At 35.0% G+C, this 14167-nt stretch overlaps 1 protein-coding gene across 3 annotated transcripts in view; it reads right to left on the minus strand.

The window, feature by feature from the left end:
• The window catches only part of PHIP (PHIP subunit of CUL4-Ring ligase complex), a 127099-nt gene that overhangs the window by 100335 nt on the left and 12597 nt on the right, over positions 1 to 14167 (minus strand). For all 3 annotated transcript variants that reach the window (XM_019929328.3, XM_019929326.3, XM_019929325.3), the window contains exons 5-6: positions 12196 to 12346; positions 12001 to 12099 (exon numbers count right to left, since the gene is read on the minus strand). In XM_019929328.3, coding sequence (XP_019784887.1) covers positions 12001 to 12099; positions 12196 to 12346 — 250 coding nt within the window. The remainder of the gene's footprint in view (positions 1 to 12000; positions 12100 to 12195; positions 12347 to 14167) is intronic.

Raw genomic sequence — 14167 nt, forward strand, 5'->3', positions numbered from 1 at the left:
TAAGGTATTTGCTAACGCGTGAAATTACGTAACATTTTATTTTTGTTAAAGAATCACAAAAATGTTGGAATGAAAAGGAGATGATGCAACCGTGCAGATCACAAAAAAACAGCTATATAATTTTCTAAAAAAGAAGTTATGCTAAAGCCAAGAATCACCTATCTTGAGAAAATGCATATAAAGGAAGACAAAAGTCACCAGGGACTGAAGCTAGAGAGAGAGGTTCTTACTGGGACTTCAAGAATCTGATAGAAAAGAAGTCTTATCTGCTGTGCTTGTGGTGGGGAGAAAAAAAAGCTGTGGAAAACTATTATGATGTGTAGCAGATCTGGAAAATAATAGCTAATATTTACTGAGTACTTTACTACATGCCAGGCAGTGTTCAAGGAACTTTACATATATTCTCATTTAATCCTCACACATCTTTTAACATGGCTACTACTATTACCTCCTTACTGGGGATATTCCTTACCAATAACAGAACTGAAGGACAAAACGTAACTTTCCCAGAGGTGAAGCCCAGGTTTGAATTCAGGCTGTTTGGTTCCAAAGAGTGCACTCTTACCATGCTGGCTAGGTAGACAAATATTAGAAAAAAAGACTGAGAGGAAACATGCAAAAGTATTAATAACAGACAACCAGTGAGACTGGTTAATTTTTGAGCTGTTCTATTTCCAAGTTTTCTCTATTGAGCATATATACATCCTGATTAATTTTTTATTAAATAAAGTATAGCTCAATCTACCTCGAGGAGGTCAAAAGAGCAATATGAAAAATATGAACTATCTAAGGAGATTAACTTAAATTCAAGACTGATAAAAACAGGTCCAGGGATAAAGATGCAAGGAATTCAAACTCATTTAATCATAAAAAAAAAAAGACTAAGTATATTAAAGTATTTGAAAGTATACTACACTACAGAGAATAACCATTGCCTATTTGACCATGGACTGAATGACATGCTACAAAGAATTCACATCTAGTCTGATTCGAAAGCCATAAAATACAAAGGGCCATCAATTTTGTTTATAAGTTTTGTTTCTAAAATCTTTCCCATTAATTTTTTTTTTTTTTTTTTTTTTTTTTTGCAGTATGCGGGTTTTTTTTTTTTTTTTTGCAGTATGCGGGCCTCTCACTGTTGTGGCCTCTCCCGTTGCAGAGCACAGGCTCCGGAAGCGCAGGCTCAGCGGCCATGGCTCACAGGCCTAGCCGCTCCGCGGCCTGTGGGATCCTCCCGGACCGGGGCACGAACCCATGTCCCCTGCATCAGCAGGCAGACTCTCAACCACTGCACCACCAGGGAAGCCCTCCCATTAAGTTTTTAAAGTAAAAGATGTCAAAGGTAGTTTAGGTTCAATTTTATTTGGGAAGGAATCGTATAAGGAGGAACTTCTAACATTTAATTCTCTTTAGAGCCACAACTGAAAAGTTCGCCACAATAATTCTTCTGGGGTTACTAATATAGATATTAGTAGGAAATTACAACCAAATATTCATAATTTGAGGGCCAGAGATAATCTGGGAAATAATTCAACACAGGTTGGTTAATTTCTACAGCACCATCTGGTCTCTTTATCATACTACACCAGTAACTAGTAAGGAAGCAACATATGAACAAGACAAATAAAATGCTGAAACGGTAACTATAATGAACAAAAAGTCCCAACTTTAAAGTACAAGGGATTGCAACATTTGAAGGAAAATCCTGTAATTAGCTTTTCTGTACACAAAATAAGGGGGGGGGGGGAGGCAAGAGAGAATGCAAGAGTAAAGGGAAATAATTACCTGGGTGACATAACGCCCAAGAGAGCCTCTCTCCTTATTTTACAACTGTATCTAAAATAATTAGTATGCACAGGAGCTGCCCTCCAAATCTCTACATATTCAATTCAATGTTTAGCTGTAACTCCCATTTGAAAGACACCGTGTTTCTTAAGATTTAGCGGGTATCACAAATAAGAATAATGTCTGAAAAGGAGAACTCAAATAGTAACTGAAATAAAATACAGAAAGTGAAAAAATGATTTCAAGAGTTAAGCAAAAAATATCATAAACCAAATACCAAAATAAGCACTAAAAAAAAACCAAACAAAAAACCAGACATTACAATTACTAGGATGGTAATTTACTAGAATTTTACAATTGCTTGATTTGTATTATTCTTCCTCCTCATTTCTTTCCTGGAAACTAGTGTGATGATACAGAAAATACTACAATGGTATAATATTTTCAGTTTTAAATATTTTAAAATATTTTAATAGTTATTTCAATAAAAATTCATTTTTTAAAAAGTTAGTTTTGTTTTTTTCTCCCCAAACATTTTAATCATTCAATTTTGAGTCAACGAACATTTATAGAGCACCTACATGGGCCAAGTATGAGCTAAAGGATATAACAGAAAAAGAAAAGACAGAACTTACCATCATGGAGATTGCAGTTTAGCAGGGAAGAAAGACATGAAACAAGGACTTATAACAATGATAAGTGTCATCAAATAGAAGGTACAGGGAAATCCTGAAATATACAGCAGAGGGTCCTAAACATATAGGGCAGGAGGATATCAGGGAGTCAGGGTAGACTTCTCTAAAACACTGACATTTAAACTAAGACCTGAAAAATGAACAGCCAGAGAATGTTGGTGGGAGGGGAGAATATTCTACCTAGGTGGAGGGAAGAGCATGTGCAATGGTCCGAGGCTGCAAAGAGCATAACACTCAAGCTACATAAAGAAGTCGGGTGTGACAAGCCCACGGAGCACAAAGGGGCAAGGCGTCAAAGAGAGACCTTCTTGGAGAGACCAAGAAGGTCGAAGGCGGACTGCAAAGTGCTTTCTAAGCTATGCGAGGCATTTTGGGCTATTTCCCGAGGACAGTAAGTTGAAGTTTTTTAGGGAGAAAGAAGTGGGAGTAATATAGTAAAAGATTTGCTTTGGGATAACTGCAGTTTTATCTCTTGACTACAAAAAGAAAAGATCAGAAGGTATATAACTAAAAGCAAAAGGTGATTTTACAAAAGAAATCAGAGGGTTCCAAAAACAAAATTTCATTTTAGAAAAACTTAAATCAGTGCGCCAACAAGATTACAAAGGTTTTCTCACGGAACTATTTTCTCTCAAATTTAAGTATTTATCTGGCAAGATATAAACTTGAGAGAACACACCATGTTTTATTGTTTCTAGAGTTCTTATACTGGGGCATAATTCAAAAGGCTCCTATCCCAAATCAACAAATGGACACAGGTGGTAACAAGACTAATGGATAAAGAATTTCACAGGGCTTCCCTGGTGGCGCAGTGGTTGAGAGTCCACCTGCCGATGCAAGGGACACGGGTTCGTGCCCCGGTCTGGGAAGGTCCCACATGCCGCGGAGCGGCTGGGCCCGTGAGCCATGGCCGCTGAGCCTGCGTGTCCAGAGCCTATGCTCCGCAACGGGAGAGACCACAACAGTGAGAGGCCCGCGTACCGCAAAAAAAAAAAAGAATTTCACAGAACAGGTAAAAAGGTGCTATATAAATGTGATATAAAGTTCAATGCATAAGAAGATCAGAAACAAAATAACCAGGGATATAACTCAGTTAGTTACTACCTCTCTTAAGTTTCAGTTTTCTCATTAATAAAGTAGGGGTATCTTGCAGAGTTACTATGAAAAGCAAATAAAACAAAACGTTTTGTAAACTCAAAGGTACTATGTACTAACATCTATATTTACTGTCCTTAAACAGTCAAATCGTCAGATGTTATAAATGCAAATTTTATTGAACAGTTTTTCTTTTATTTTAAAGACTTTTGTGGGAGATCATTTTTCCCCTACATCTCCCTTAAGGAGATGAACAAATTGCTGCTGTTTATGTAAGTATCTACTCAGCCTAATCATGGACTTCCCAGTTTTCAAGATGTCTAGGAAGATGTTTAATCCTTAACTTCAAAGGTTCCCTGAAGGAATTCAAAATAAACAGAGACTTTATGACGAAAATATAATAACTTGCTTCACTTACAAACCCAATAATCAATCTGGAAAAATATATGATGCAAACTAAAAAAGGCAATGGCTAGTGCTTCCTAATTACTACTGAAATTACTTGCCAGACACATCACAAGGGGGGGAGGGGGGGGGAGGGGGAGAAGACCTCTCATCACATCTATAACCTAAAAACAAATTTCATCTTATGACTTACAAAAGAAAATAAAACACAGCTACAAGAGCAACAATTTAAACTCACCCAAGGAAACTGTCATTCTTCAAAGTGCCTTCCCTTTTTTGGTCAATCATAATTTGAAAAGAAATTTAAGCAAAAGAAAAAAATGTAAATAATAATGTCTATTTTATATATTTGGTATTTTGGCATAATAAACATTAGCTTTATTTCCCTTAAAAACCAAAAATGCAAATACATTTTAGTAGTCTCTCACAGCTACCTGTTCTTAGGAAGCAAAGAAAAGAAGAGGTGGGCAGGGGAGGGGGTAGGGAGAAGAGAGTTAACAAAACAAAAACCTGTGACAAGTGAAAACCTGAATGTCATTAACTTTTCTCGTTCCACCCCAGTTCATCAATTACAGCAATTACATACTGCCTCTTTATTTTTTACTAATGCTGATGAGCTGGGTCTATAAAGAACAATAAAATGTAACCTCTACCCTCCAGACCCTAAAAGTAGTCAGGAAAACAAATGTAAATAAATGCGTATCATACAGGGGACAGATTAAAAAACAAAAACCAAGACCCTCTCCCACCCCCCAAAAAATATATATATATATACATATATAGCTAAATCAGAAATTGTTAAAGAACAACACAAATTATAAAACTATATAACTAGAAAAGCAGAAGACTAAAATCGCAGAAGAAAATGAGTTCTGGAAGAAAAAATGATTACTGAGAAAATAACAGATTGAAAAAAATATATTCAAATAAGTGATGAGTAGAACACCTAACTAAGGATTAACGTATGGATCGTGCAGAAGGCAGGAAAAGGAACAAGACTGAATAGGAAATATTAGGGAAAGAATAAATGAACAGGAAAGAGGCCACAGATTATTAGAATCTTATGCTTTACTGAATTATATGCCAAATATTAAATTAGACATTATATGCTGAAGCTCAAAGGTTTATAATAACATAAAACAATCTTTCTAATAGTTTTGTAAGAAATATAGTCACATAAGTAAAAAATTAACCCTGCAACTCCAGATCCTAGCTCAGTGCCAGATATGTTAAGAAATTAGCAGCTGCAGAGTTAAGTCAAATACAATATTGGAAATACGGCAAAATATAACAGTGAAAATGAGAAGGGAAAAGAACCTTCTCTTTAAAAACGTACTCAAGCTTTATCAGCAAAATAATTCATTTTGCTAAATGATAATTACAGAAAGAAAGGGCAGAAAGTAACATTTATTGTTACCTGCTTTGTGCCTCACTTTGCTAACTCATTTAAGCCTCCAAATAACTGGATATGGTAGATATTATCTCCGTTTTACAGATGAGAAGGTTGAGAGGCTGAAAAGTTAAACAATTTGCCTAAGGCCACACATGTTGAACACAGTCAAGATTCATACCTAATTTTAAGTGAACATTTGCTGCCTTTGTTCAAACTACTTTCCTCAGAGAAAACCAGAAATGTGGACAAGCTTTAAAACTCCTTTTAATGTACAGTACTCCCCCCCTTATTCATGGTTTCTCTTTCCATGGTTTTAGTTACCTGTAGTCAATCATGGTCCGAAAATATTAAATGGAAAATTCCTGAAATAAACAATTCCTAAGTTTTAAATTGCACACCACTTTGAGTAGCATGATGAAAAACTTTTCGCCCTCCAGGTCCATGCTACCCAGGATGTAATCATCCCTTTACCCAGTATCCTGGCCATTTAGTCACTTAGTAACCATTTGAGTTATCAGATCCTGTGGGCTATCAGATTGACTGTCCCTGGTATTGCAGTGCTTATGTTCAAGTATCCCTTATTTTACTATTAATGGCTTAAAGCGCAAGAGTAGTAATGCAGGCAATTCGGATAAGTCAAAGAGAAGCTGTAAAGTGCTTCCTTTAAGTGAAAAGGTGAAAATTCTCAAGTGAGTAAGGAAAGAAAAACAAAAAAATCCTGGGAATTCCCTGGCAGTCCAGTGGTTAGGACTCGGTGCTCTCACTGCCAGGGCCTGGCTAAGATCCTGCAAACCCAAGTGGCATGGGCAAAAAAAAAAAAAAGAAAGAAAGAAAAAATCCTATGCTGAGGTTGCTAAAATCTACAGTAACAATATTCTATCCGTGAAATCGTGAAGAAGGAAAAAGAAATTTGTGCTAGTTTTGCTGTTGCACTTCAAACCACAAAAATTATAGCCACACTGTGTGATAAGTGCTTGGTTGAGGTTAAAAAAAAAAGGCATTAAATTTGTACAATAAGATATTTTGAGAAAGAGAGACCACATTCACAAAACTCATTACATTATAGGTGACCACTGAACAACATGGATTCACTTATATTAGGATTTTTTCAACAAATATTTACTATAGTATTACGTAATTGCAGGGGATGGAGATGCCAGAGCCCCTAACCCCTGCACTGTTCAAGGGTCAACTGTATATTGTTGTAACTGTTCTATTTTATCATTAGTTATTGTTGCTAATCTCTTACTGTGCCTAATTTATAAATTAAACTTTATCAGGTATGTATGTATAGGAAAAAACATAGTATATATAGGGATCGGTACTATCTGAGGTTTCATGTAACCACTGGAGGGTTTAGAACATATCCACCATGGATAAAGGGGAACTACTGTATAGGCTTTTTAGCATTAATTGGATGTTTGTGTAGGAAAGCTGTTTTTCAAGGCAAAGCTGTTTCCTCACACGCATACATTTTTAAGAAGCAGGTTCCCTAATACTCCTTATTTCCACTCACCAAGACTGCAACCGTGCTGCAGAAGCAACAAGTAAAATAACAAACATATGGAAGTACCTAGGCAAAACAACATAAAAGATGAAAACTGGAAAATCTAGAGAGAAAAAGTTTACTTTGCTAACATGGTAAACCTAAGAAAAGTGCAAACAAGGCAATTAGCAAATGACTGCTTTAATTTAATACAATCCTTTCCACAAGATAAACATGCATTAAATGAATCTCCACATTTAACTTTAAAAACAGACTTAATGTATCTAGGTATCTCCTTTCCTATTTTCTCCCCCCACCATGTCACTTACTATTGAAGTAGGGTTGTTTATCACAGGCAAATAAATACAGAATAAACTATATCTGAGAACAGGCATAATACGGGGAAGGATGTAAGAAAGGACAGTACCAGAGATCTGTTAGTACCTTTGAAAATAAACGTGGCCATGCCAAGTACACATTCACAAATCTTCCATAGAAAATTGAAACTAGTGATAACAACGGACTAGTAGTATCTTTTGGTTTTCTTGCTTTCGAAAACATTATTAAAGGAGGTTGTAAAGGGCTGGAAAGGAGCCAACCACTTTGGTTCTCCTGCCCTGAGACTGAATTCCAGTTCAATTTTCACAATTTACATCAAATAATAGGAGGTACAAAGTAGTCAGGATTTATAAACAGGTAACAAAATACAACAGGATAAGAAAGCACTGAGATAAACTCAAGAGTTGGTTTTGAAATTATACAGGTATGGGTTTTAATATTCCAAGTGTAATGAATCGATAACCCAGTTCACTAATAAACCTTGATTTCCTAAAAATCAGTGTCTGGGGGTTTTGCTTACCTCAAAGCTATCCTTGGACCAAGTCTCTCTTCTTCCAACCACCTATTCTGTTTTTTACCTCCTACCACTTCTGAACTTTTCTTGTCCCACTGCAGTTCACCAATTACATCAATTACCTATTGCCTCTTCATTTAATACTAATGCTGAGGAGTTGGGTGTACACAGAGCACTAAAACGTAATTTCCAACCTCCAGAAACTAACAGTATAGTAGGAAAAAAAAGGTAAATAAATAGCCATGACTATGTGATAAAAGCTACAGTAGAGATTTGTATAAGCACTTAATCCTACCTGGTTACATTTAGGTTTTAAAGGATGAATAGATAAATGTTCATAGAATGAGGGACATTGCAGAGAGAAAGGGATCAAGACAAATGGCTGATTTTAAGAACTGCCCAATAGTTATACAAAGCTATAGCACAAAGTATAGGTGAGGAAAAGGTGGGAAAAGGTCAGTTTTGTGAGCCACATTACAGAGTTGAGACTATTCAAAGTCACTGGGGAAAAGGAGGCATGACATGATCACATTTGCATTTTAGAAAGTTCAGGGCAGTGGTTCTCAACTGGAGGCAATTTTACCCCAGGGTCATTTGGGAATGTGTGGAGACATTTTTGCTTGTCAAGATTTCAGGAAAGGAATTGCTACTAGCATTTAATGGATACAGGCAGGGATGCTGATAAACACCCTACAATGCACAAGACAGCCGATTACAAAAAAGAATATGTGGCCCAAAATGTAAACAGTGCTGAGGTTAAGAAACCCTGGTTTAGAGCTAAGTCCTAGGGTAGAGGAACAAGACTGGAGGCAGTAGATCAGGTAACCTGTAAGTTCTAGGAAAGCAGAGCCCATGTTCTTCTTTATCCTGCAACTCCAGATCTAACCCAGTATCAGATATAATGTAGGGACTCAATATTTACTTGCTAAGTGAATGAATGACGTAGAGCTCCAAGCAAAAAGTACCAAGGCCCAACAATGTGGCTATGGCAATGGTAATGGAAAACAGATTCAAAAGACGGGAACAGAATATATAGGCCTTACAGGAAAAAAAATCTAAGAAAGGAAAATCCAATTTACCATCACCCTGAACTTAAATGATCTTCTGAGTTACAGCAAAAAGTTCAATTAAAAAAACTGAGCAAACCCTAAGTGCAGTATGGTATTCTGGACTGGATCCTGGAACAAAAAAAGGTAATTAGTGGAAAAATGTGATGAGATATGAATAAGGTCTGGCGTTTAGTTAATAATAACGTACCAATGTTGGTGGAGTAGTTTTAAGAAATATCAGGTAATATAGGTCTATAACATTAGGGAAAACTGCGTAAGGGGTATACAGGAGCTCTTTGTGCAACGTTTCAGCAACTAATTTCTTATTTCAAAATTAAAAGTTTGTTAAACAAAACCCTATTTCCCAAATGTATCAAAACTTAAATATCTGAATCTACATTAAACATTTCAACCCATATTTTATGAAAAACTACAAAGCTAAGGTTTTTTTCTTATTTACATTGATCCTTGGTAATACTACATTGGCCAAGGAAAGAGCAAGGAAAATTTTTAGAGGTAGCCAGACAGAAAATGGCAGAGCAATCAACAAAATAAGATACAAACGTTCATATTAAAAAAAAAAAATCTTCTGACTCATACTCTGTGATAACTTGAAACGATACACTGTATCACTATGCAGGCAAACTATTCTGCCAAAAAGCCTACTGAATTTTTCTTTCCATTACCATCTAGTCAAACTTTTATAGCAATGACAGGACATCCAAGATTGTCACCAAGGTGAACTGACGAGACATGACACTAAACTATGACTATTAATAAGTAGAGTCGTTTTGATTAGTCCAGCTTCTCTTTAGAGATGTCAAAAACTATGTGTGAGTATAAAACAAGAAAGCAGGTAAAACTGGCATTCTAGTACAGGTGTTTTTTTAAATATAAAGAACACTTCCCTGAAAATTTGAATGGGAAGAAAATTTATCATAAACTTTAAAAATGAAATAAAACTCTTTCAGAAAGGTACAATTACCTGCCTGGTAATTAATTCTACTACCTCAATATATTACCTCAATATACCAGTTGTGTCACTCTGATGTGACACAAAACTCAAGATATTTTTGCCATATTTACATCCCCTATATCCATGTCAGCAATATTTACTGATCTGACTATAAATGACCTGGCCTAAAATTTTTTATCTGACTTTATAAATATTTGGTATCTTTTTCCAAAAAGTGACTAATACCAACTTTCTTGAGTAGCCAAGTGTTACTATTAGCTAACTGAGAATAAGGCATAGCATGATGGGAGTCACTGTGGCTTCACGACTCACTAAATGTGTAACCTTGGTCAAGTCACCAAACCTTTTCATGCCTCAATTTCCTTCTCTGTAAAGTAAGAATATTTCCTACCTACAGACCATTTAAGGTTTTAAAAAAGAAAATAAATGGAAAATGGTTAGAATAGTGACTAGAACAGAGTAATTACTCACATAGCAAATGTTAAGAGGGAAGTTATTTACTATCAACCATTTTTGCACTTTCATTGCCTACCACAGGGCTGCTTGACAATGCGTTGAAAGAACAACGTAACATATTCCCCTTATTATATGCATTTTTTCAAAAAGAGGATAAACTTTTCCCTAGAGGGGAAGTTCCTATTAAATTTACCTTCCCCTTCTTTCAAGAAAACTGTTCAACCTCCTAGCATAATGTTCCAAGTGAAAATAAACTCTAGTGTCTCAAATCCTTTGTTGTTTTAATAGTTGTTCGTTATAGTAAGACTATACAGAAATCATTATTTAACCAGGACAATTGTATGTTGGAAAAAAAACATCATCCATGATTACCCACCATACAAACATAGCATACCTTTGGAAAACAGGTTAAAGAAAACTATCCAGAATGCATCAGAGAAAAAGATGTAAATCGTAAAAGAGAGGGTAAGAGAGAAGAAAAAGTGGGAAAGTCTAGCATCTGTTTAACTGGAGTCCCAGAGGAGAGAACAGAGAATGAAGCAGACATGATATTTTAAAAGATAATGGCTGACAATTTTCCAATGCCAACAAAAGACATTACAGATTCTAGAAGCCTAATAAATCTCAAGCCTGATAAATAGAAAAAACTGACACTAAGACACAGCACAGTCAAACTGCAGAAAACCAACGAGAGACAGAAAATCTTAAAAGCAGCCAGAGAAAAAGAGATCATCTTCCCAGCAACAGTTAGATTTAAACCCAAATATATCAATAATTGCAATATGAAGGACAAAATGTCCCAGGTGAAACACAAAATTTGTCATATTGTATTTTTAAAAAACAACTTCTACGCTATTTTTTAAGATATGGAAAATAAAAGGATACAAAAGGGTTGAAAATAAAACAACAGAAAAAGATATTCTATATAAACATTAAATGAAAGTTATACAAAACTGTAATACTGATGAATTATAAAACAGTAATACTGACTGTAATTATCCAGATAAGGAAGAAATAAGTATAATTTGGCTAGGTGGAAGAAAGAGGGAGAATAACGTTTCTGGCTAGGCAGGAGGGTAGGGATAGGAGAGGAGGCTATGATTAAAACATGAAGGTCTCTGAAAGTCAGAAGTATAGACTTGGTGGTAGAGGAACTGCAACACCATTAAAATAGCATAAGCTACCTCATATACCACCTTGAGCAGAAGAGTGACATATTAAATAAGATTAAAATTACAGTGTTATGCAGTATGACCTGAAAGGGAGAGAGGGAGAAGACACCGGAAGCAATACTAGTTTGAAGGATGCTATAGTAATTCGGGAAAGACAAGGGCCTTTTCATGGTAGAGGTAAAAGGGATGAATCTAGAGGCCACTTCAAGAGGAAGACCTATCTGCATCAGTTTTCCTCCTTTGAAATTTTAAAGCCAAAAAAAAAAACATGACTACTCATAAAAATAACAAAACTATTTTTGTTTTCCATCAGTACAACTAATCTGTATTATGGTAACAGTTGCCCATTAAATCAGCCTAATGATATACATCTTAATAAACAATTTTTTGTAAAAATACCAATGAACTAATTAGCTTAGATAGGTACAATATATACAATCCATAATTACACATTATTATGACTTCTTCACTATAGATTACTATCATAAGAAAAAAATTCTGAGAGCTTTTTCCTCTTTGAACGCTAACGTACATAATATGAAATTCTCTGACTTCGCAGCAAGTAAAAACATTTTTATTTTCAAAAGCTCTTTACCGAGAGGATATCAACTTGGTAATGAACTCAAACAACTCACCAATGCTGGGTGGGCTACCATAGTTAATTGGTGACTCTGGTGGTCTTCCACAATGCAATGCCGCCAGAGCAGATCCTTTCCACACAACATGCTTGCAGCCTATTAAACACATACATTTTTAATGGATACAAAGATAAGACACAAAGACGAAAAGTGAGGAAAAAAAATCTAAATTCTAATAGAAATTTTTCATACTTTTATTTGTGCGTAGCAAGGACTGTCTTCCAGCTCCTAATAAAGTTTGTACTCCAGGAACACTTTGTGGAATTTCTTGCTCAAGAAGAGGTCCTAGTCGATGACATATTTGCAGCAAGTGATCAGGTGCTAAATGTCTGTAATACTTCACCTATTATGTGAAAGACATATAAAATATTTGCTAAATAAAGTGATACAATTCTTTACAGTAAATAAACTTTAAAAAATATGGTAATTATTTCTGGCTAGTCAACATTTCATTTTACTTGGGGGAAAAGTTCACATTTATTCTGTGAAACCACTTGACTCACAGAATAAAACAGCTACCCAACCATGATTTGCCCCACTGAGGAGGAAAAATGCTAAAGAATTAATGTTACCTAAATACAGCAAGTTATAAATTAACAGATGCTAGTCAAAGCAAATACTGAACAATGAAAAAACCTACAGCATTATACCCTAAAATGGTATGTTTCAGTTTAACAATTTTCAAAAACTTCAAACAACAAAAAATCACCTAACTACAAATATAATAAACGTTTTGTATTTTCGACATTATTTTTTAAAAATCTCCAGAATAGTTCAGGATTAAAGAAACTTGATAGTTCATGTTCTCATTATAAAATCTAAAAACACTTACATGATTTCTATGCTGAATTTTATAATTTATTTATACCAAAAACCTCACAGAGAGAAAGGCCAAATTCCAACTGTTAAATGAAACAAGTTTTGACTATAAATCTACCGACTACAAAGTTTGAGCACTTTTTGGAACAACTTCAAAGTACTGCTTAATTTATGCTAACATTCAAAACCAAGATATAAAATGCTGTATTTTTATTATCCATCCTGGAAGTCTTTAGTAAATAGACAATATTTGCATAATAATGTAAAGAGAATTACATCAGAAAAAAAAGTACACTATTTTTTCACTTATATTTAGGCTATCAAGTTACAAAAAATTTCTCAGTGTAGCACCGAAATATTCCAGTTCAGCCGTTTTCAAAGTGTGTTCTGTGGACCCCTAGGGATTTTTCAGGTAAAAATTATGAATAGGGACTTCCCTGGCAGTCCAGTGGTTAAGATTCCGCACTTCCACTGCAGGGGACATGGGTTCAATCCCTGGTCGGGGGCACTAAGATCCTGCATGCCACGCGGTGCGGCCAAAAAATTTAAAAAAAAATTATGAATAATATGAAGACGTTATTTGCTTTTTCACTCTCATTTTCTCATGAGTGTACTGTGAGTTTTTCAGAGGCCACATGACATGTGATGTTCCAACAGACTGAATGTAGATGTGGATGTAAGAATCTGCCTTCTATTAAACCAGACGCTAAACATCCCCAAAAGTGTAAAACAATACCACTCTTCTCACAAATTTGGTTTGTTTAGGAACATAATTATGTTATAAAAAAATTTTACTTATATGGAATGAGTTTATTATATTTAAATGAATAAAAATATTTTAAAATTTGTTTTAATTTTTAAATGTTAAATATGAATAGATTAGAATCCACATAAACAAAGAGACTGCAATAATTTTTACTAATGTGAAGAGGTGCTGAGGTGAAGAAGTTTGAGAACTGCTACTCAAATTCACTTAGATTCTTTTTTAAAAAATAACTGGAAGCTTGTACCTTTTGACTCCCTTTACACATTTCGTCCACTCCCATGGATGAAGGGAGTTAAAAGGTACAAAACTTCCCAGTTATAAAACATTCAAGCCACCATGAAGAGCACGGCGATTATAGGTAATAATAGTGTATTGCATAATTGAAAGTTGCTAAGAGAGAAGATCTTAAAAGTTCTCATGACGAGAAAAAAATGCTTGAAGTATATATGGTGACAGACATTAACTAGTGTGGTGGTGATCATTTCACAATATATACAAATATCAAATCATTATGTTGTGCACCTGAAACTAAAATAATGTTGTATGTCAATTTCACCTCAATTAAAAATAAATAAATAA

The sequence above is a fragment of the Tursiops truncatus genome, chromosome 12 (genome assembly GCF_011762595.2).
Source record: "Tursiops truncatus isolate mTurTru1 chromosome 12, mTurTru1.mat.Y, whole genome shotgun sequence".
Taxonomy (NCBI): Eukaryota; Metazoa; Chordata; class Mammalia; order Artiodactyla; family Delphinidae; genus Tursiops; species Tursiops truncatus.